The following is a 24,646-nucleotide window of genomic DNA, read 5'->3' as shown; positions in this document are numbered from 1 at the left end:
CCTAGCATTTCATAGGCTAAGCAACGTCTTTATACTCTTCGTTATAAAAGTGAAACTTATTAGCATCCAAATGGAGCAGGGTGGCAAATCAACGGCCATCAGAACGGGGTGGATCTTTCTCTCTAGGGTTTGATTTCGACATTGATTCATAGCCCTAACCCACTGACAATGAAAATTTCGTGAGACAATGGAGATGAATCAGTGGAGAATAGTGGTTGTATTCGTGGAGAAAGACTGGCGTTGAGAGAGAGATGGTGGAGAAAAATCTGAAAGAATGAGAAAGAAAAATAATACAAAGAGTATTTTATGGCTTAAGGGTAGGAGGTAATCATAAATAGATATTTGGCTATAAAAATCAAAAGGTAGCTATGAAATATAATTTTTTTAAAAGAATATTTATTTAAAACAAATAAGGTATCAACCTTTGCTAATAAAAATTCCTATTAATAATGCACAAATCCTAAATGGGCCTAAGCCCATATAAATGCAAAGTAGTGAGTCCAGATCCAGATACAGAAAAACCTAGTACTATATCATCTTCTCGAAAACCCTAATACTCACTCGACATCACGCACAATTAGCCTCACTCTTCGCCCCTGGTCAGCTGCTTCCTCAAATCGTCGAAAATGGTACGTATTCACTCTTCACACAGTTATGCATTTCCGTGCTCTGAGATTTTATGTTGAGATTTGTAAAAATGTGTTGGATTTTGCTTTCTGTAGCCGTTCAAGAGGTTCGTGGAAATCGGAAGAGTCGCCCTTGTCAACTACGGGGAGGACTATGGGAATCTCGTTGTTATCGTCGATGTCATTGACCAAAATAGGGTAAATTTGCTTCCCTGAGCAATTGTTATACTCTAATAGTTTCTCGGTAATCAAATCTACATATTAAACTCCGTGTTCAGCTGACATTCATGAAAAATGAAATAGAGTACTTTGGAACCGTTTGCCATGCCTTCTGGCAAGGACAAAAAGGATATTGTATAATATTAGTACTTTGTTATTATCTATTGAGCTGATTTGTTTTTCTTAGTTAGATATGCTTAAGGCCTATGATAGAACATGATAATAGGCCTACATTGTCTGATCATATAAAACATGATTGAGCAACATGATCTGAGGCCTTCCTCTAAAATTTCCACAAAGTAGTTTTTATTTGTTTAGATGGTAGTTTTTGAAATTAGCAGCTCCATAAGTCATTTGCAGATGTTGAATATTGGGCTTTTCTTAAGAAAGTTGTATATCCGCTTGCCTGTTTTATTAGGTTTTTAGTTAGCGAGTTTATTTATTGATAGGTTCTGCTGTGCTCTTTTTTCAAGTTTGGATTTGTTCTGTGGATTATTCTCATCTGTGCCTTATAGAGTAGAATAAAGTGTGGAGAGTTATTTGTTCTGCCTTGTGGAACTCTCCATGAATGGTCTTGACTGCAATGTCAGTTATTCCCTTTAGTTAACAGAAAGTTACGATGACAAAGATAATTTGACTTTCCTCAACTGAACTATTTTTTCGGTTGAAAATATTCCTCGAGGAAACTGCACAAAGGACTATATTATTGCGTCAAGGGACACATTACCTTCTTCTAGGATCTTTGTGCTTTCTTTATACTTCCTTTGTTGTTTTTGCATTGTAGCTAATTGATAGGTTTTTGCTTATGTTTCATTCCCTTTATATCTCCTTTTAATACAATGAACAAAAAGTGAAAACAAATGATAGATAGGCTGATATGTTCTGGTAGATCGAAAGCAATCCAAAAGGCTATGTGACTTCCTAGTTGACTTTATTAGATTAAGCTTGATGGTAGGTAGTTACTTAATTGACTGTTGAAAATGAAGAACTTTTTTAACTAATTTTTGGTAATGACTCCATATCTTTTCTCAATTGATAGGCGCTTGTTGATGCTCCTGGCATGGTGAGGAGCCAGATTAACTTTAAGAGGCTTTCACTCACAGATATCAAAATTGACATCAAAAGGATTCCAAAGAAGAAGACCCTCGTTGCTGCTATGGAGGCTGCTGGTAAGTACAGTGCTCAAGAGATTTTCTTTTCGTTTTAAAAGATGTAGATTAGCAATTGATGTTAGCAGCTAGTTTTACGAAGATTGACCTCTCATTTGATTTTCGTTCTCCCAGACGTGAAGAGCAAATGGGAGAGCAGTTCCTGGGGAAGAAAGTTGATAGTTCAGAAGAGGAGGGCATCGCTTAATGATTTTGACAGGTTCAAGCTCATGCTGGCAAAGATAAAGGTCCGATTATGTCTTTCACTTAGCTTCATTTTGCTCGACTCATTCAATCTACCAATCTCTTATCACCACTCTTGGGTAAGCAGGATAAGAGTGATATTGTTTGCCTGAAAAAGTCAGAAAAAGGTGTCATCATTAAATTGAAAAAGCAAAATGATAATATCTTGCCCAAAACTTTGTATTATGGACCAATATTCCTTTCTCAACTGTACTTGATCGAGTTAAATGGCATACCTGAAAAAACTGTTGATCATGTGGCTAGTTAGAATTTAGCTGGCTCCCGTAATCCCCTTTATGTTTGCATGATATTAGTAAGGTCTCATTTGTATTTGATATCAAGGCTGATACATTTGTTTTGACATTGCAGAAGGCTGGAGTTGTAAGGCAGGAGCTTGCTAAGCTTAAGAAGGAGGCTGCTTAGGAACTCTTTGATTAGTGAGATTTGTATGATAGGAGTTTTGAAAGTTGTTTGTGTTTTGCTTTTAGATTTTGGTTCATTACTGGTAAGTCTTTTGGTTTTATTTGAATTATGATGGTGAACATCCTCTTCCCAAAGTTTCAAGGATTACCTTCGCAGACACTTTCATATTGTCACTCAGTATGTTTTGGTTTCATGCTAGTGATCTCACTCGAGTGATGAATCATTTTAGGTAATGAGAATTTGCTCAAAAATTTTATTACTAACATTTTGCTTGGGGATTTTTTCTCGATAGAAACTTTTTATTCTGTCTGAAAATATGATTCCATCTGCCACACTGCCACTGAAGGATTTTCCTGTACAAGTGTCGTATAAAAGCTTGCATAATGATTCATGCATCACGAAAAATAACTGACGTTGCCTGTCTTCATGCATTAGCTAATCTAGTTGGACAAGTCGAGTCCTTGAGGAATTTAATATTTTTGTCATTTCAGAATCCTTTTACGCTAATGCGCAAACGTTCTGCCTCTTTACTGTTTGTACTTCCAGTATTACTATTTGGAATATGATTTCCACAAATTACAAACTTCGGACTGATACTAGAGATCTATTGGTCTTGAAAAGAACATATATTTGATTTGTGGAGGGTCGAATTCTAAAAGTTTAACCAAACAGAGAGATCAAGACCTCCTGCAAACTCTACATTGACTCATTTCTATCACAATGTAAAAGAAGCAAGAAGGGAAAAGGATGAGGAGAAAACTCAACTAGACACGCAAGATACTAGCTATTCTTTTCCTTTATTTAGCTGAGGGAAAACACAAGAGAAAGAGCAAAGAATTTGGCCTTCCTTTGGGGAGACTGGCAATCTTCAAAGGATATGCATGTTCCTGATTTCCAAACCCAGGTTCAAGAACAAGTGTGAAAATGCACGTGTAACATAATCCAAGGCAATTGCAAAATCTTTCTCATAGCTAAATATTAATCATCACACCCACTTGCGCAATCCGACCTTCAAATATTCCAAGGCTGGCCTAAAAAGATGCATTCAAACCCCCAGAAAAGAATTCCTCCACTAAACATTCGAATAAGGAATAAGGTAAAAGTTACATCAATTCGTACAACAATATTTATCAAGCTACCCGTCCCACGCATATATATAAAACTCTTGCACTTGACCCAACATTTCTTTGGATGAGTCTAAATGAGCTATGGGTCGCCAGGAACTCTATTAAGAACAAAAACAAGGAATATGAGAAGTTGGATCAGCTTCAATTGTCACATAGAAGGTAAAACATTTCCAATTTACAGCACTTGAGACATCCTTAAATAGGATTGCATGTTCAAACAATCAGGAAATTTTCTGTTTACAAGTGCATCCCCTTACTTTCTGATAGAAAGAAACTCAAAGCTCCGAAGAGGGTTATCATGGGTACCCTTTGTGACTGATGTTCGGGAGAATGATGATGGCTTTGGTTCGATTCCCTGCTGAATTCTCTGTGTGGTAGATAGACGGCCAGTGCTCGACACTAATCTGCTTGAGCGACTATCTGTGGGTTCACCAGAAGAGGTCGGTCTGCTGCTTGAAATGACGGCCCTTCTTGAAGAGCTGCCATTTCTCGAGGTACGGCCTCTTTCTGAATCAGCTTGCTACAAATAAGAGTAGAAGATTACTAGTTTAGCATGCATCTCAATGCTGCAAATTTTCTATCACATAAAATGCAGAAATATATCTAGGATTCAGAATTATCAAGTCATTGCATTAACAAAAAGGAATAAGCATCTACAGAACAGCACAAAACCCTCCTATCCGATTGAAAGAAAATGGATTTCTCTTTTTTTTTTTGGGGTGGGGGGTGGGGGAGCATAAAGGAGGGATCAATACCACGTCTTTAGATGAAGGTACATCCTCTGAAGTCCGATGTCTGGAGTATTCCCCGTGCCTACCAGCCGCAGAAGTATTCCTTCTGGAAAATGCTTCAACAGCGCCAGAAAACTTGTCTCGAATATCTTGCCCCACTGGATTGTAGAATTAACACATCACAAGCGTCAGTGAATGATAAATTGCCAAACGCTGCAAGTTTACAAACAAGCAGAGGCAGCAGATGCTAGCAAAAGTTCAAGAGCTGAATCCTCATAATTCAGGGAAGAAATAATCTGATACTCAAAAATCAAGAACAAAAACTCACATATAGAAAGATTTTCTTCTTTTGCTCATTTATTTTTTTGATAGAGAACTTTAATATTATTATTATTATTATTATTATTATTATTATTATTATTATTACTACCATTATTTCTACATATTTAACTTATTTTTCAGTTTTATTTTTATTTGCTATGATGATGACATGAATTGAGCTTAAGTGGAGAAACATGGTCCATGAGGATTCATATAGATGACCCCAACTTGTTTGGGATTGAGGCATAGTAGTTGTTGTATTTTTTCGATGTCTCATTGATAGAAAGATATGATCTTGACATTTGTCTTGCTTGAAGAAATAACTGAATGCAATAAATCAAGCTAGCTGAGTAATTCCTAAAACCAGCTACTAAAAATTTCCACAACTTCAGTAAAAAGATAATACCTGACGTCCTTCCTGGTCTTTCAGCAGATGGCCCAGCATTTAGTCCGGCGTTCCCACTAGGAATCTGGAAGCAAGACAATGCATACACTACTGTTCATAAAAAAGATTAAGCAACAATTATCAATGATAACAACTAAAATAAAGTTTTCAAAACTAACTCGTCCTCTTGAACTGGCACCGATCTGAGGATACTTCAAAATTGTCCAATCAAATACATAGTCAAATTGATAACCTGCACCAACGAAAGAAAGATTTTTTTTTTTGGATCGTTATGAAAGTTAAAGATACAAAGCCCACATCATATCTATCAAAGGCTAAAGTTGGGGTAGTTAACAGCTGGGATAAATTTTGGAGCCAAACAGTATGAATAGTCAGGTTTATACAAAGAAAAAACAAGAGAAACTACCTTCACGAATAAACAAGTCTCTAAAAAGCCTCTTCAAATATGAATAGTCAGGTTTATCCTCAAATCTTAATGATCGGCAGTAGTGGAAGTATGATATGAATTCAGATGGATATGATTTGCACAGCACCTGTAATGGACAAAAAATGGAGTCTTCTCTGGATTACCTCATGCACTACTCATCAGAGGCAAGATGGCCTAAACTAAGGCCAGAATATTATCCACAACGACAACAGTACAATTCACCAGAATAAATACATCTGACATGACCCATATTGATCCAACCCAGGGCAGTTTCGTGTTTCAATCACAGTTCAATAAGATATTGAGACGAGGATTGCAGCTTTGACATGACGGATGTAGTGATAATTCAAAAATGGTGAGTAGGTAACAGACCACCAAGATGTATTGATTTTAGGGAATAAGTACCTCTATTGGTGTTAACATCTTTTTCTCACTGATTTTATCATATTTCTGCTTCTTGGTACCAGCTTTCAGTCCCTGCCATGGAAGGCTGAGCCAAGAAGAAATTATCCGAATTCAGAAAACAAGTAAACCCCGTGAATTTACAAAAAGAAACAGAAGGTCAGAAAAATGGCTAAAGAAAACATATAAGTCCAACCTTCCTCTAAGAAAATACATAAGCACATAACCAAGAGATTCCAAATCATCTCTTCTGCTTTGCTCTGCCAGAAAAATGAAAAAGGACAACAATTATAACTAATATTGAAGCTAGCTACGCCCCGAATAGTTTGCCAATCCAAAAAAATACACCTACCAACTCCGAGATGTGTGTTGACGCTGGCATACCGAGCTGTTCCTGTCAGATTCTTGTTTTCCCTGGGGAAAATAGAAGAGAAGAGCATACCAGAGGCAATCAAGAAACAAATTTCTCAAAACAGTGGAAAAGAACAAAACAAGGAATCAAAAATTTGAACAACATGCGGTCTTTATTTTTTCATCCTTTTGCTTCTACAGTCCCTTCATGGACAGTGAATGAACAAGCTAAAACGAGAAACTGCTGATTTTTCATATTGAAGCAGAACTTCAAAAGAGAAAGAACTCTAGCAAAGCCAGCTAGCTCAATAAATTCATATAACTTTTTACTAAAGGAAACAGCAAACACCAAATGTGAACGACGTTTCTGATGCTTCTTCTCTTCTTTTCTTATAAGGTGAATAATTTTATTAAAAGTTGGAATATCTCCTATACACATCCGGTTACCAAAAAGTTTGAGAATCTATAGATAATATGATTCTCTACGAATAACACTCAGCTTAAATACAGACTAGAGCCTGATGTTGCTCGGACTCTCCAAAAGTGATGCCGCACCCGTGTCAGATCCTCCAAAAATGCACTAAATTTGGAGGATCCGACACGCACCCAACAATATTTTTGAAGAGTACGAGTAACATAGCTAGAGCCTCATCATGCTTCTTCCTTGATCAATCTTCCGCACTTAATAATGGGAAAGATATGGCAACAACATTTTCAAGAGAGAAAGATGGAAACAACAATCTCAATGAAAAATACTAAGATATGAATTTGGTCAACACTGTAGTGATGTCTTTGTATCTGTACAATGCTAGACAGCCATTAAGTGCATTAAAGAAAATAGTTCATTTTCTGAAATTACTGGAAATACTAAATGTGTCTTCCAAAAGGCTCCCTTCCTATTAGGACACTAAAAATCGTAAATATTAAATATCATTCTAGCAATTGAAATACTCAGCTCATTGGCAGAGCAGTGCCAACTAAATTAAACAACTATCCTATAGAATGTCATTGAGCTTCTTAACAGTCGGAACAAAATCTTATACAGTAACATCTTCCTAACCAATGCAAGAGTATTTTCATCCTGCATCTTTCCAGTAATTTCTAAGCACGTTTCTTTTATTTACACAGCTTCCATATAAGAAACTAGTCAATGATGCCATCAAAGAAAAAGTAGGAAAATTCTGAAAGGTGGTTTAAAAAGAAAAATAGGACATTAAGCACCGCAAAGTTCACACAGAAAAATTGAGACTTTACTTTCATACTTGATCAAATAACAAGTATCAACATTCACCAACCCCGTATTAGGTGTTGCATACACCAGGGTGTCCAGAAAGTGTGAGTTTAGTTTTGATGTTGCCCTTCTAGCCTTTTGACTTGATGGCTGAGAAAGGGTAAATCATTTTCTCTAAGTTGCTTCACTGGCTATATAGTGATGTATTAAGTTGTCCGCCACTAAATATTTACTGGGAGATCTTAATTGGAAGATTAAGTACTTCTAGCCGTTAAAACTATTTACAACCAAATTCTCACTATTGCTTTGATTAGTCCAACCAAGTCTCTAGAACTCATACAACAGGCACCAAACAAACAAAATTCTTGCTGATGGAAGTTTGCTAGGGACGATGAAAGAGAACCAAAACTCTACCCCCCCCCCTTTTCCCCTTTAATAATACTTGTTTACAAGCATACAGAAAGATGCATATAACAACTGCAAGGATCGGAAAAAGTAACATTGTTGCTACCTGTATGGTATATGCTTGTGAGTCTGGAGATCCCTATACTTTTTGGCAAGCCCAAAGTCAATGGCGTAAACCTGCCATCAGTATACAGATCTAAATATATATATATTTTGTCTGGAGTAAAAACCGTCAAATCATCAAGAGAAACAATAAGCTTTTAACACCGAGAATATATCAGCCAGCACCAGCACAAAATACTTACAAGCTAAATCTGTTGAAGCCAAAAGGTAAACGTGTAAAGAGTAAGGACTGACATGAACCTATACTTAATTTTCTTTGCATAAGTAAAAGGAGCAGAGATATGACATGTAATCCAAGTATTCTGTCAGTCTGACAGAACATGAACAAGTACCTGGTTTGCCTTGCGACCTAAGCCCATTAAAAAGTTGTCTGGCTTTATGTCACGGTGAAGAAATCCTCTAGAGTGCATGTATTCAACTCTATTAATCTAAGAATGACACAGGAAAAGATTTTATTAACTCAAATGCACAGGGAAACATGCAGAAAATTATTCTCTAAAAGAATGAGATGCTGATACTTACGAGTTGATCTGCTAGCATAAGCACTGTTTTCAGAGTAAACTTCCTGTTGCAATAGTTGAAGAGGTCTTCCAAACTTGGTCCAAGAAGGTCAATGACCATTATATTGTACTCTCCCTCAACTCCAAACCATTTGAGATTAGGAATCCCGGCTTCAGCAGAATGGCAAAGATAAGGAAATTAATTCACTATTCATAAAAGTCCCATTGACAAAGTTATTTGCTATTTAATGTGAATGACCAAAAATTCAGACAAGCCATTGAACTAATAGGTCTTTTTTATTTGTTCAACTAATAACTTGCTTATAAGATAGAAGACATATAAAGGAATAGAAAATCTCCAAGTCCATTAATTTGAAAACCAAAGAAGCAAGGAAAAGCAGAGGATAATACTTAAATAGTACTTTCGTAGCACTCGACTATCCCCCCCCCCCCCCCAAGACATCCAGGAATAAAAATCACATTTGCAGCATATGTTTTAAAGAGATAATATGCAAGATTAGATTGATGAAGTGAGACTTACTTCCTCCTTGGAGAAGCATATAAATTTTTGACTCATAGTGTAGTTGAGGGTGCCTTGTCTTGACTGATTCCTGAAAGTTGAAGTAACAAAAAGAAAAAAAACTTAGAACAGACCAATATGTGAAAAGTTTGAGTCAAAACGTACAGGTCACTAAAACAAATTCTTGTGATATAACCTAGCAAAATAAATCCAGAAAAAAATCAGTCTTGCATTCCAAAAGCAGCATGACACAAAAGAATGTAGAAGCTCGCCGAATGAGATAAACATGTCTCCTTTTGTAATTCAACTTAACAAAGTTATCTTTTTTGGTTAAGAAGCTTTTAACACATAAAAAAGCTTTCCCTGAACTAGATAGTACATTTCTACTTAGACTACAACAACCTCTTCCAGAAAACATAGTTATACAACAAACTAGATCAGATGCTACTTATAATATTTGGATTGGTGGACTTGCTGAGTTTCCACAACTTACAAATGCTTCTATTGGATATAACAGTTTCAGAATTTATCAAATGGTATTATCAGCTGAAAGATTTGGAGCCTCGTCCAAATGGTATTATCAGCTGCCTGTCTAGCAGCCTATCTAGATACAGAATTACGTAACTGATTCTGGATTAACGCATACTAAATGTATTGATGTAACAACAACAACTAAACGTATTAAACATTACACAAGAACATTAAATGCAACCACGTGAACTCACTGTATACAGAAAACAAAAGAAAATAACACAAAAGATAGACGATTGTTGGTTGGGGACGGGCACATACCAGCTTAATAGCAACTTCCTCTCCATTCTGTATATTCACACCTGAATCAACAAAGCAGCAAGGAGCAGAAACAATAAGATAAAGATATAAGAGCAGGTCAAAACTACTTATAACACAAAAGGTCAAAACGAAGAAAATGAGGCTAATCATAAATCATATATAATCAAACCTAATCAACAAGCAAAATCAATGGAACATACCTAAATAAAGTTCACCAAAAGACCCACTTCCAATCTTCCTTCCCAGCTTAAACTTCCCACCCACAACATGATCCATGGTGATCCAATCAACCTCTTTCCCAATTACCAAGAACAAAACTTTTACAGAGATTACCCGCTGTTTTACTCAGATTGAACCTCAATAGATTTAAAAAGTCCCAAAAAAACCCAAAATCCAAAAAGGTAATTAATCCCCAGAAAAGTAAGCACCTTTAAGGATCAGAATCTATAGTTAAAAATACAAATTTCAATCTGAAATTACCAAGAACAAGACTTTTACAGCGGTAATCAACTTTTTTTTACCTCAGTAAATTTAGAAAACAAAGAAATTTCCCATGATTCCAAACAGATAATTAATCTCCAGAAAAAAGTGACCACCTTTAAAGATCAAAACCTATGGTTAAACCAATCCAATTTCAATCAGAAACCCAATTCCTAGAAATTACGGACCAAGTAACACACTAATTCAGCTACATCCTTCGATCAAATACAAACGCCAGCTAATAATCTTCAAATAACCATAACAAATGGAAACCCTAATTTACAAGTAAAGTCACCGATCCCCATTGATCAATAAAAACAATCAATGTACGAACCGATAAGTACAAACGAGAAACTGGTGTATCTCTATATATTATCTGTATATAATCTGTTTGGTTTGTTTGACAGAGGAATAGAGAAAAGAGGGACTCTTTGAAAAGAAAGCAAATTGATTTTGATTTTTGCTGTGTGCTGTGGAAAAGCAAGGAGCGCTATGAGGAGAGAGAGAGAGAGAGAGGATTGATTGAATGAATATACTGCGGTCTACGTGTGGGTGGGGATCGGAAAAAAACAAAGGACAAGGACAACAAAAATGAGGAAATGCAGGTACGTATGATTTTCTTTTGTTGTCAGTAAACTTTTTCTCCTTTATGTCTTTACTGTTTCTTTTTTCCCCAAAATGTAAATTAGGAACAAGATTTTTTTTTTTAAAAGATCTTTAAAAACTTACAAATATTAATTAGAATATTAAGAGAAAATAATTTATGTATACCAATTTAGTAAATATGAATAACAAGGATATTAGGAACGCAAGAAATTTAATGAAGATGAAGGGATTCCAATGATCTCGCCGTACCTTTGAATAGTGTTTTAATTTTTTCAAATATTTTTCATCGCGATTCATGATATAAACCAAAATAGTTTAGATGATAATGAATCAAATTGAAAGGTGAGATAGAACAGGATTTGTGAGGGTTAGGGCCTGGGGGTATCTGAGCGGGCTTTAGAACTAGCAAAAAATAAAATGTGCATGCAAATGGTCACAACATGCAACATTTTTTATCAATTAGTTTAAGTTTTAAAAAATAAATGGTGATTTTCTCTAGTTTCTATTAATTAGACTAAATTGTACATGCATTCTTTTTTTTTTTAACAGTGAACCATGAGAATTCTATACTTCAGTTCAAGTGCTTTTTTCTGACTGATCCCAAGTACAGTGAGTTTTCAAATTTTATTTATATCTTACTGCTTCTTTATTATCATTAAACAGTTAAAAAGAACAAATTTAGAGCCGAAATAAATTTCAAATTGATAAGTGCAAGCTCGGATTATAAAAAATGGAGACAACGAGATATGAGGACATAACATTACAGGAATTAGGAAAACATGGAAAGAACACCTGCCCAACTATTTTTATTAATACCTTCATTAAGTATAATAAAACATGAATAATATTTTAATGCAGGTTCAAGATTTAAATGTAATAGGAATAATAAGTTTAACTTTGCACTAAACTCATTAAGCTATTAAAATTCGAAAAATATATTTGGCCACACTAATATTGGCCCAAATGTCCATAATGGGCATATTATGGTAACTTTACACGACTTTTGAGGATATAATTGATAATTGTGCATTTTCGTTTTCTATCTCTACCCTTTAGTAGATTTTTATTTCTATTCAATTTTTTTCAAACAACCCTCTCTCATTATTTTAATTGTATTACCTTCCCAAGGCTTCTTTCATATATACACATACATGACTACATCCTTTTTCATAAAGCACTCAATGCACGTATACACATACTATACCAAACAAAATACATTAAAATATACACATAGTATGCTAGAGGAAATATGTATACATTTAAACTATTATACTCATTTTGCATTGGTCATTTTCTAACCCTAAACTCTTAAATATATAGTGCTTCACCTAAGAAGCTTTTCCTGCCCCCATTTTTCTATCTTTTTTTTCCTCCTTCTTCATCTCTTATCTTTTTTTTTAGTGTTAAGGGTTAGATTAAAGAATGGGGACGGGAAGAGGAATAATGCTTCGAAAGTCTATATTGTATTTCGTAGTAAGAGACCTGGATTATACAATTCTAAGCGCTAGCGTATTTCTATGGTTATTGGTGCCAAGGGTAGCATATTCCAGGCTTTCAAATCATATCATGAAGCCATATCAGCGTTCAATGAGTTCAAAAAAAGTTGTCAAACTGAGAATATATCGGCATTGAAGGTGTATGTGGTATTTCGTAGTAAAAGGCCCGGATTATATAACTCTTGGTATGAGTGTGCTTCTATGGTTATAGGTTTCAAAGGAAGTATCTTCTAGTCTTTTAAATCTTATGATGAAGCCATAGTAGCATTCAATGAATTCCAAAAAAAATGTTGACAGTAAAGAACCACCTTCAAGTTCGTTTGTAGATGAAAGTGATGTAAGGATTGAAGGTGACAATGGAGCAAGTATTATTTCATAAGTGTTGTTAGCTGGAATGTTTGTAGGGATGAAGATATCAGAAAATTGTTCAGTTTGATTATTAATAAAACTATTTTTTCCTTATAAATTGAATATTTTGTCTATATTGTTGGATCTTAATTGAGTTTAGTTCTAAGTGTTATCATCTACTGACTAGATATTAAGTAGTTATAAGTGTTAGATTCATTTTGCACCTGTTTTAAACCTTACTACATTGATCCCTGATATTCATCAGATTTTGGACATTATTTTGAATGTTAGATGAATTTTCCACATTTGATTGATTCTGAAAAAATATAGTGATATCAGTTTTTGGACACTATTTGATTATCTCTAAAAAATTCTTCTTTTGACAAGAACTTAGGAAGTTTGCTTCATAAGTTCTCTTCTCAACTATCTTCAAGTTTTTTTTAGATATTTCTTGACAATACAATGTGCTTAGATTCAATGTGCTTTATTAATTAGACAAAAAAATGACCACCTTTAGAGAACTTAATTAATCTGTAATGACCTGGACGATCGTTTCGAGAGTTGTAGCCCCGTTCTTTCATTTTTCTGCTTCTTTTGTGTACTACAGCTGTATTATGACTTATCAGGTTAGTTGGTTAGGGTCTTGAGTGATTTCAGAATGAATTGAGACACTTAGTCTCTTAGTTGAAAGCTTAAGTTGAAAAAGTTGACCGGATATTGACTTAAGTGTAAACGACCTCGAATTTTAATTTTCATAATTCCATTATCTCCGTTAGGTGATTTTGGACTTTGGAGCATGACCGGATTGTGTTTTGGAGGTCCGTAGTAGAATTAGGCCTGAAATGTCGAAAGTTGGAATTTTGAAAAGTTTGACCGGGAGTGGACTTGTTTATATCAGGGTTGGATTGGATTTCCGGAAGATGGAGCAGGTTAGTAGTGTCATTTATGATTTGTGTGCAAAATTTGAGGTCAATCGGACATGATTTGATATGTTTTATCGTCGTTTGTAGAATTTGAACATTTCGAAGTTCATTAGGCTTGAATCAGTGTGTAATTCACATTTTTGATGTTGTTTGAGGTGGTTTGAGGGTTCTACTAAGTTTGTATGATGATTTGGGACTTGACGCTATGTTGGTTGAGGTCTCGGAGGCCTCGGGTGAGTTTCTGGTGGTTAACAAATCATTTTTGGCCTTTGAGTGATAGATGATGTCTGCTGCTGTGTTCTTTCTGGTTTCCTCTTACGCGTTCGCGAGAGGAGCCTCGCATTTGCGAAGGGTTAATATGAGATGGGAATATTTTGTTCTTCGCATTCGCAAAGAAGAGGGCGTGAACGCGAAAGTGTGGTCTACATATGTATCGAGAACGCGGGAGTAGTGTCGCGTTCGCGAAGAGAAGTGAGGCAGATGGGGACCCCCAGGTCTTTGGTCTACGCGTTCGCGAGGTATGGGCCACATTCACGATGAGTTGAGATGGTAAAGCTTCGCGTTCATGAAGATTTAGTCCGGGAGGAAGTCATGTTGGTCTACGCGAACGCGAGAGGTCGGTCGCGTTCGCGAAGAAGGAAGTCTTGGCAAATAGTATTAATTTCAAAAACGAGGGTTGAACCAATTTTTCATATTTTAAGCTAGAGACCACGGATTTGGGCGATTCTTGAAGGAATTTTCGTGGAGTTGATTGGGGTAAGTGATTCTTGCTTGGTTTTGGTTAAATCCCATATTTATGTCTTTAATTTTATCATCTAATTTGTGATTTGGGGTAAAAAAAAATGGGGAAGAAGAGGAAGTATTCTTGAGTTAGATTTATGAGGTTTTGAATAGGATTTTGTTATTGGATCGGAGTAAATTTGATATGGTTAGACTTGTGAGTGAATGGGCTTTCGAATTTTGTGACTTTTGTCGGATTCCGAGACGTGGGCCCAGGGGCCGAGTTTGAGTCGATTTCAGATTTTTGGCTATGATTTAGTACTTTTCTTGTGGAAGTGATTCCTTTAGCCTATATTGATTGTATTGTAATACTTGTGGCTAGATTCGGGACGTTTGGAGACCGATTTGAGAGACAAAGATATTTCAGAGTAGAGATTTGCTCGGTTTGAGGTAAGTAACACTTTCAAACTTGGTTTTGAGGGTTTGAAACCCTGAATTATGTGTTATGTGATTGGTACTGAGGTGATGCACATGCCAAGTGACAGGTGTGCGGAGAATTGTGACCTGATTGATTCCATGGCACTGTATAGTGACTCTATCTTGTTGATATCCGTGTTTTCACTATATGATAAAGTAATTGAGCTGTCAATCATGCTAGATATCATGTTTAGGCTTTATGCCGGTACTGTTGGGACCCATAGTGATCGTTTCTTGCTTTCATCTAATTGATTTCATTGATATTTCGTGCTCAGTCATGTACATGCATTTCATATCATATCTCAGTCTCAGTTGTTATTTATTGATACGTCATATCATTGTTTCGGGTTAGTTTTCATGACATTGTGAGCCCGTGAGTGAGACTAGAGAGATTGATGACTGACTGAGGTCGAGAGCCTGATTATGAGTGACAGTTATGGGACCGGGCTGCACGCCGCAACGGTTATATTGATTTGTGATAACACTTGGGCTGTAGGAGCCCCTCCGGAGTTTGTACACACCCCCAATGAGCGCGATTGATATTATTGAGGGATGAATCTTCCCTGGACATGGATCTTGTCCGAAGTACTTAATACCTGGATATGGATCTTCTCCATAGGGCTGGATTGGCCTTGCTCGTTACTGGGTGACTGATGGTTAATGATGTATATATTCCGGGATGGATCTTCCCTACGCCGTATGGGCGATATATAGTACTGTGTGGTTGAGCATTTGAGAGTGTGAACATATGAGGCTGACAGCATGGTGCATCACATACAACATGTGCATTGGCATGCAGAGATAGTAGAGTTATATTCCTTATATTGTTCGGATCTGCTTTACTTTACTATTTTGAGTTGCCTGCTTAATTTGAAAGCATGCCTATGTTCTGCACAGTTATCTATTTTATCTGCACCGGTTGAGTTCGTCACTACCTTTCAGTACAAAGTTTGGACTTGTTACATACTGAGTTGGATGTACTTACGTTACTCCCTGCACCTCGTGTGCAGATCTCGGCATTTCTGGTCACGACGACGGCTGCTGATTGAGGCATCAGAGTTTGGAGACTACGAGGTAGCTGCACAGCGTTTGTAGGCCTTAACTCTCCTTCTTTATCTCAATCTGTATTCAATTTTTATTGTCTAGACTCTGTAGTGGACTGTATTCTGGTTTAAATGCTTGTGTACTCAGTGACACCCCAGTTTTGGGATGAATTGTATCGTATTTGGATTATTTTCTGTGTTCAAAAAGGCTTTTCTTTAATGTTAATTTCTTCTGTCATTAATTTCAAAGTTATTTTGTTGTGATGGGTTGTTAAGTAGAGACTGGCCTAGTTCCACAATAGGTGCCATCACGACGGTTGATTTTGGGTCATGACATAATCTTTACAAATGCTGCTCGTAGTTCTTTCATTGCATTAGGCATCAAACGATCAGTTGCACTTTTTGAAGACTATTGGACTGTGTTGTTAACTGGCATCAAATGATCGTTTAAGTAAAAAAAAGATTTAAAGACATAATAATATATTTCATTAATATAAGAATTCATAACATCACCAAAACATAATAAACTATTTTTCCCCTTATAAACTGAATATTTTGTCTATATTGTTGGATCTTAATTGAGTTTAGTTCTAAGTGTCAAAGTGTTATCATCTACTAATTATATGTTAAGTAGTTATAAGCGTTAAATTTATTTTGCACATGTTTTAAACCTTATTACATTGATCCCTGATATTCATCATATTTTGGACATTGTTTTGAATGTTAGATGAACTTTCCATATTTGTTTGATTCTGGAAAAATGTAGTAATGTCAGATTTTGGATACTGTTTGATTTATCTCTAGAAAAATCCTTCTTTGACAAGAACTTGGGAAGTTTGCTTCGTAAGTTCTCTTCTCAACTATCTTCAAGTTTTTTTAACATATTTCTTGACAACACATTTTCCTATTGTCCAAGGTTATTGTCAAAAGTTCAATGTGCTTTCTTAATTAGACAAAAATTAACCACCTTTGAAGAACTTAATTAATCTTTACGAATGCTACTCGTAGTTCTTTCATTGCATTAGGCATCAAACGAACAGCTACACTTTTTGAAGACAATTTGACTGTATTGTTAACTGACATCAAATGATCATTTAAGTAAAAAAAAGATTTAAAGACATAATAATATATTTCATTAATATGAGAATTCATAACATCATCAAAATATAATAAACTATTTCCCCCCTTATAAACTGAATGTTTGTCTATATAGTTGGATCTTAATTGAGTTTAGTTCTAAGTGTCAAGTGTTATCATCTACTGACTAGATGTTACGTAATTATAAGCATAAGATTCATTTTGCACCTGTTTTAAACCTTACTACATTGACCCCTGATATTCATAAGATTTTGGACATTGTTTTGAATGTTAGATGTGTTTACCTCGAAAATACGAGTAACAATTAAACTTGTTTGTGGTTTAAAAGATACGTGATTTAATTCAATACTAATTAATAATAAAAAAATATAATGTATAAATTAAGGAAGTAAGTAAAATAAAACCAGTGTGCAAGACAGTCTCGACCTCGAGCTAAGGTGGCCTCGAGGTTGGTCAAGAACAATAAAGTAAAAACAATCAAGTAAAGAGACACTTCTGGTGAGTAATGAACAAGAAAGTAAGAGAGTATATTCTTTTGCCAATGATTGATGGTCGTTACAAATGATTGGGGTCCCCTTTATATAGTAGGAAACCCTAAATAAGGTACATTTCAATTTATAGTAAGGAATCTTATTGGGATAGCTATCTAACCACCTAGTACGGATTTATACTAACTCATACGAGTCTATTCTGGAATTTACGCCATGATCTTGGGGACGTGGCGAGAATCTTGCTCTTCTGTAACAAACCCGTAACGGCATCATCTCGGGGTTAGTCATACTCGGCTTCAGTGCTTGCCGCATGCTCCGATCTTCGAGCCTTGAACTCTACCACTGGGCTCGGGCTTAGTCCATCAGCCTCGAACTCGACCCATGTTGAACTCGGGCTTGAAGCGACTCTTCGAGCCCGTGAAATCAGGCATACCTGATTTCAATTGTATATAGATAGTCCCCGCATTTCTTAGAGTAAGACAATAAGAAAAGATTTAATCCTTGATCCTCCGATGCCTCGATCATGACGTCAATCCCGTGACGTCAGTGACTGAAGTGATTGAAAGGTCGCGTTTGCATAGTTCCCAAGGCCATTAATTGAAGGCGGCTGATGGTCAGCCGTTGGCTTCCCCAAACCGTTAAAGCGGACACTATAAATAGGTCATTTTTACAACTTTTACATTCTTTACTTCTCAAATCTTTCTCAAAAACTCACTAGCTTCTTCATCTTTCTTGAGTTCATCCTCTCCTCAACCTGTTCTTGCTATAGCGTCAACTTCTTCTCTTCTTTGAATTTCTCAATAGTAATGGCCAAAACATCTAAAACTATTCCTCAGAAAGAAAAAGCCTCCTCATCATCGTGGCCGGCCAGAGATAGAATGACGGTACCACCTCATATCGAGGAATATATTCCCAGGACATGCGAGCTATCTTCCGATTTCAAAATTGATAAGCCTGCATCGGTTCCAGGACGATTTGAGCCCATGTCTCGATACATCTGCCTGATAACTAAAGATGAACTTGAGCAGGTGAAAGAGGATTATAATTAGGGGGACAAGGATGTCGCGATTCTTTCCCACGAAGAGGACATCACCACCCATAAGGTAGGGTACTTAAGCGTGTATACCTACCCTTTCACATTGGGTCCCGTAGATCCATCACTAGGCCTCGTAGACCCAGTCATTCTTGATTTCTTCCTCCAATATCAGGTGACGCTTGGCCAGATCTACCGTTCTTTCTAGCGCATCGTCAATTAGATCAGGTATTTCTCGGGCCAGATTAAGGGGATGCCTTTTACCCTCGACCACCTGATTAGACTGTACAACCCTCGCCTTTATCGAGGCGATCTGATAAAACTCCAGCGTTGATCCTTGAAGTCGCTATTTTCCAGCATCGATGAGGACAAAGATTGAGGGTGGATGAGCTGGTTTGTCCGAATCAGGACTTCCGATTTTATTCCTGCTGAGAGGATGCCATTCCCTTGAGGACTGGAACATGAAATGTAAGTACAAACTTATCGATAATGATTAGTATTCTGATTTCCCTATTCTTCCTCGATTTAACTCCCTTTTGATGATACAGCTGCCCCTTGGTTCCCTGGTGCGATTCCGGACCTCGCAGGTTGGGTCCGACAACTAGCCTCCACCTCTTCATATGTGGAACGTAGTTGGCGTGATTTGGCCAAGGGTCAGTGGGAAGCTAAAAACCATGGTGAGTTCCCTTGTTTATATATTGGTGTTTCTCAGTGAAATACTAACTTTTCTCTTATGCAGGCCTCGGAGACACCGTTGCTATGCGACCGTCCCCGCCTAGTGAAGAAGAAATACCAAAGCCAACCAAGGAGAAGAAAAGGAAAAGGGCTTCGCTTGCGAGTTCCCTGAAGCCCAAGAAAATTAAGGCTAGAAAGCCTAGGGCCGATCCCGTGGCCCTATCTGCAGGAGCGGTCCAACACCTTCGGGATGACGATGAGGAGGGAGAAGATGACGACTGCCTGTTGGTAGCTCGGAAAAGAGGAAGCACTAAGGCTTTGAAATTCACCGAACCGGTGATGGCTGATGCGGTTCATTCTTAAACTGACGAAATCTCGGAAGGGAGTTCAAGTAGAGTCCCCGAGCCATCAGGCGGCAAAAGAGCACCTCGTCTTGGAGGTCATTTGATGGGTGAGCCCAAGGGGACTAGTTCCGAGGCCCTCCAAAGAGAAGATAATGTCCCTAGTGAATCACTTAGGATAATCAACGTAGATGAATCGCCACATGGCCCTGTGTTCTCCGAAGGGCAATTTCGAGATGCCCAGGCCATGAGGACTCTCGATGTGGGAACAACCCACGAAGGGAATGATATTTTCCGAGAGTGCCTTGCAGGGGTCAAAGATGGTCCCGATCCTGACACTTCGTTTATCTTTGATGAAGCTTAGAGGCTTTTCAAACAAGTAAGTTTATGTCTTCATAATTACGCTCGAGTTTTATTCTTGTTTTTCTAAGTTTGAATCCTTTTCTTTGTGTAAGGACGTGGCGCTTCATCGACAAGCATTTTCCAAATCTCGAGCCGAGCTTGCCCAATGCAAAGCCGAACTCAAGAAGCTAGTGGAAGAGAGGGACATCCTCAAAGACCGAGCTTGTGAATGCAAATCTGATGCAAAGGCATTTATGTCCTCTTATCGAGCTAACGCCGAAGCTGCTAATATTTGGGCAAAGGAAATCTCCATTGCGTCTAAAGTCAAATTATCATGTGCTTTCGATCATGCCAGGCGACAATCCTAGAGAGAAACTCTTGAGGAGGTGCACGTTTGTGGCTTTGACCTCTCAGCTGATATTGAAAAGGCAAAAACTTTGGAGGACAAGGTTGTCGCTTTACTCTCTGATGATGAAGATTTAGCAAGTGGCTCCGAGAGATGAGGAGATGAGGATGAAGTCCCCGAGAAGGAGGTTCCCAAAGATGCGACTCTCAAAGATGTGGCTCTCGAGGATGTGGTTCCCGAGGATGTGGCTCCAAAAGTAGATTAGGTTCTTTTGTTTTTTGTTTTTGTGTAAGGCCCCTTGTGGGCACTATAAATACCCTTTATGAATATAGGAAATTCTTTTTTGTTCCATCTTTGATTTGTCTTTGAATTCTGCTTCGTCTTCATTTTGTGAAAAGTTTTGATGTTATAACTTCAATGATCAAGCGAGCACTGGCTCAGCCTCATAGTAGAACAAACCCTTAGGTTATACAATAATAAATGGGTGATCTTTGAACTTATAATGGAATATCTCTTAAGGGTTTTGACGAATCCTTGAGCTAAGCTTAAGTCGATTTGATGCGAGCTTAGGATGATGGGACCCTTAGGTCCGAGTTGAGTGAGAATAAGGTCTCGAACTCTAAGTGTATCGACCTTTCAGGGTTACTAAATCAGCCTTTAGGCACTTTTATATTGGCCCTTAGGCTCTTTTAGGTCATCCCTTAGGCTCTTTAAGTTGGGCCAATTCGCCCTCTAAAACGGCTATAATTTTCCCCTCTTTTCGGCTGAAAGACTTAGTGAAAATTTCCTCATGCCTTAGCATGTGTTTTTGTACCCGTTGGATTTTTCGAGGGTTCAATCGATCAGAACCTAATTTTTTCTTAAACCGTTTGTGTTAAGACAATTAAATACCTATTGAGGCTTTTTCGAAGGCTGGTATTATCAAAGTTTTTAAATTATTCGAGGCCTGGTTTTATCGAAGCCCCTTTTTATTTGCTTTGCCGAGGGTAGCCTTATTTAGGCCGTAGCCTTTTATATGACCATAGTCTTTAATATTGCCGTAGCCTTCGGGTGTGTCTCTTGGACTTGTTTCCCGATAACCTTTTGAACATGTCCGAAAGGTTAGTCCCCGAGTATGATGGACTTGGCCTTTGTATCGAGGGATGCCTCTTTGAAGTCTTATAAATTCGAGTTTAGATATTCGAATGTGTTGACTATCGATGAGAGTCCTTGAGTATTCGAGGTGTATTAGCGTTTTGGCCCTTGAGCCTTTCTCACAGAATCACAAGTATGGAGTTCGTATAGTAGCAAATTTCTTTGAGACACAAAGTGTTTCGATATAGAAAGAATGCTTCTTTGAATAATTGATACATGCGTACATGTTTTGCCATCAGAGCTCGACTATTCTATATGGACACGATTTATCTGACCGTTTGGCCCATTACAAAGTTCTCCTATCGAGGCCCTCTTTGGCGTGAAGTATTTTCCTTGAAAATGTAAACTCCGAGGGTGATGCCCCTCAGTACTCGAGGTTGATTGAAAAGAAGCCTTGGATACTATTGAATTCTCCGGTAGGTAGCATATAGTTGTTGCCTCATTAAAAACCTCGCCGAAAAAACCCATTTGGGATAAAAATTGATCTAAGGGAAAAAGAGTGCAACAGGTGCTTTAAAACCTAAGGTCTCCGTGTAGAAAGGTGCCCTTGACGTCTTCGATCGAACACCTGCAATGAGTTAGTTTTAAATTCAAATGGAAAAAAGGATAAGGTAATACCTTAGCAGTAATATCATTTGAGTAGTGATACATTCCAACTGTTCGGCAATTATTCGCCTTCCATCGTTCCAAGTTTGTAAGATCCTTTACCGATAACTCCTATGACTCGGTACGATCCTTTCTAATTCGGGCATAGTTTCCCTTCATTCAGGTATCGAGTATTGAGGGTGACTTTTCATAAAACTAAGTCCCTAATTCCGAAGTGTCGAAGATTGGTCCTTCTATTATAATATCTATCGATTCTTTGCTTCTGCACGACCATCCGAACAAGTGCAGCTTCTCCTTTTTCATCTAATAGCTCGAGGCTAGTATTCATAGCCTCGTGATTTGATTCCTCCAATGCATGTCGAAATCTGGTGCTGGGTTCCCCGAACTCGACTAGAATCAAAGCCTCAGAGCCATATACTAAGGAGAACGGGGTTGCCCCCATGCTGGACTTCGATGTCATTCGATATGCCTAAAGAACCTCGGGCAGAACTTCTCTCCATTTCCCTTTAGCGTTGTTCAACCTTTTCTTCAAGTTTTGGATGATAGTCTTGTTTGTTGATTCGGCCTGCCCGTTTCCGATCAGATGATATGGCGTTGATAATATCCTTTTTATTTTGTGTGCTTCGAGGAGCTTCATTACCTTATTACTGATGAATTGCTTGCCGTTGTCGTATACGATTTCAGAAGGTATCCCAAATCGACACACGATGTGGTCCCAAATGAAGTCAATAACTTATTTTTCTCTAACCTTCTCGAAGGCCCGTGCTTCCACTCATTTAGAAAAGTAGTCATTCATAAACAAAATGAATTTAGCTTTACCTTGGGCCATTGATAGAGGGCCGACGATATCCATTCCCCATTTCATGAAAGGCCATGGAGACAAGACTGAGTGGAGTTGCTCTCCGAGCTGATGAATTATCGGTGCAAACCTTTGACATTTATCACACTTTTTAACAAACTCCTTAGTGTTTTTTTCCATGCTATACAAATAATACACTACTCTAATAATTTTGCAAATCAAGGACTCAGCGCTAGAGTGATTCCCACAAGTGCCTTCATGGATTTCTCGTAGAACATAATCGGTGTCGCCCAGCCCTAACACACCGCCAGTGGTTTATCGAATGTCCTCCTGTACAATGTTCCATCCTCATCCAATGTGAACCTAGCAGCCTTGGTTCGAAGAGCCCTTGACTATTTATGATCCGATGGGAGCATTCCATTTTTCAAATATTTGATATATTTATTCCTTCAATCCCAAATCAAACTTGTAGAATTTATCTCGGCATGACCCTATTCAACCACAGACCTCGATAATTGGATGATAGTCCCCGGGATAATATCATCTTCTTCAACCGATGACCCCAAGTTGGTAAGTGCATCAACCTCACTATTTTGTTCTCGAGGTACATGATCTAGAGTCTATTGCTTGAAGCAGTGCAAGGTTACCTGTAGCTTGTCCAAATATCTTTGCATCCTATCCTCTCGAACTTCAAAGCTTTTATTTACTTGGTTTACCACCAATAGAGAATCGCACTTGGATTCAATGACTTTTTCCCCAAACTTTTAGCTAGCTCAAGACCTGCAATCATGGCCTTATACTCGGCCTCATTATTAGTCAACCTAGAAGTTTTAATAGATTTTCTAATAGCGTTACCTATAGGTGGCTTCAAAATGATGCCAAACCCGGACCCTTTCACATCCGAGGCACCGTCCGTGAAGAGGGTCCATACCCCCAATGATGTACCCGATTTTAGCAGAAGTTCTTTTTCCACTTCGGGTACTAGGGTTGGTGTAAAATCGACCACGAAGTCAGCTACGATTTGAGACTTGATGGCCGTTCGGGTTTGATATTTGATATCGTACCTGTCAAGTTTGACGGCCCATTTGTCCAATCGGCCTGATAGCTCGGGCTTATGCAAAACATTTCGGAGAGGATAAATGGCTAACACACATATTGGGTGACACTGGAAATATGGCTTTAGTTTTCTAGATGCGCTTATTAATGCAAGTGCTAATTTTTCTAAGTGTGGGTATCTAGTTTCAGCATCTCCTAAAGTTAGACTTATATAATAAACAGGGAATTGCGTACCTTGCTCTTCTCGAACTAGTACCCCACTTACCGCTATCTCGGACATTGCCAAATATAAGTAAAGCTTTTCATCCATCTTTGGAGTCTGAAGTAAAGGTAGGCTTGATAAATATCGCTTCAATTCCTCCAATGCTTGTTGGCATTTCGGGGTCCATGCGAAATCCTCTTTCTTTTTAAGCAAGGAAAAGAACCCGTGGCTTCAATCCGACGACCTCAAAATGAGTCGACCCAAGGTGACTATCCGTCCTATTAACCTTTGTACGGCTTTCACACTATCTACGATAGTGATATCTTTGATGGCCTTGATCTTGTCGGGGTTGAATTCGATCCCTCGATTTGATACCACGAAGCCGAAGAACTTTCCCGAACCGACCCCGAAGACACATTTTTCTGGATTAAGCTT

General features: G+C 37.8%; 2 protein-coding genes across 2 annotated transcripts; one reads left to right on the top strand and one right to left on the bottom strand.

Annotated features, from left to right (window-relative positions):
- Positions 1-488: 488 nt before the first annotated feature.
- LOC107806021 (large ribosomal subunit protein eL14y) lies at positions 489-2,818 on the top strand. The gene is made up of 5 exons (XM_016630134.2): positions 489-629; positions 723-824; positions 1,885-2,014; positions 2,129-2,241; positions 2,606-2,818. Exons 1-5 carry the CDS (start codon positions 627-629, stop codon positions 2,657-2,659), a joined length of 402 nt encoding a protein of 133 aa, XP_016485620.1. The 5' UTR covers positions 489-626; the 3' UTR covers positions 2,660-2,818.
- Positions 2,819-3,703: 885 nt separating this feature from the next.
- On the bottom strand, positions 3,704-11,088 carry LOC107806019 (casein kinase 1-like protein 11). Its single transcript, XM_016630133.2, has 14 exons — positions 10,196-11,088; positions 9,996-10,036; positions 9,225-9,294; positions 8,706-8,854; positions 8,516-8,611; positions 8,167-8,237; positions 6,426-6,487; positions 6,270-6,333; positions 6,077-6,161; positions 5,651-5,777; positions 5,403-5,476; positions 5,245-5,308; positions 4,542-4,675; positions 3,704-4,306 (listed from the first exon to the last, which is right to left on the bottom strand). Exons 1-14 carry the CDS (start codon positions 10,269-10,271, stop codon positions 4,040-4,042), a joined length of 1,380 nt encoding a protein of 459 aa, XP_016485619.1. The 5' UTR covers positions 10,272-11,088; the 3' UTR covers positions 3,704-4,039.
- Positions 11,089-24,646: the final 13,558 nt, after the last annotated feature.

The sequence above is a fragment of the Nicotiana tabacum genome, chromosome 8 (genome assembly GCF_000715075.1).
Source record: "Nicotiana tabacum cultivar K326 chromosome 8, ASM71507v2, whole genome shotgun sequence".
NCBI lineage: Eukaryota > Viridiplantae > Streptophyta > Magnoliopsida > Solanales > Solanaceae > Nicotiana > Nicotiana tabacum.
The sequence above is the reverse complement of the archived record's forward strand: the minus strand, read 5'-3'. Positions and strand labels throughout refer to the sequence as shown.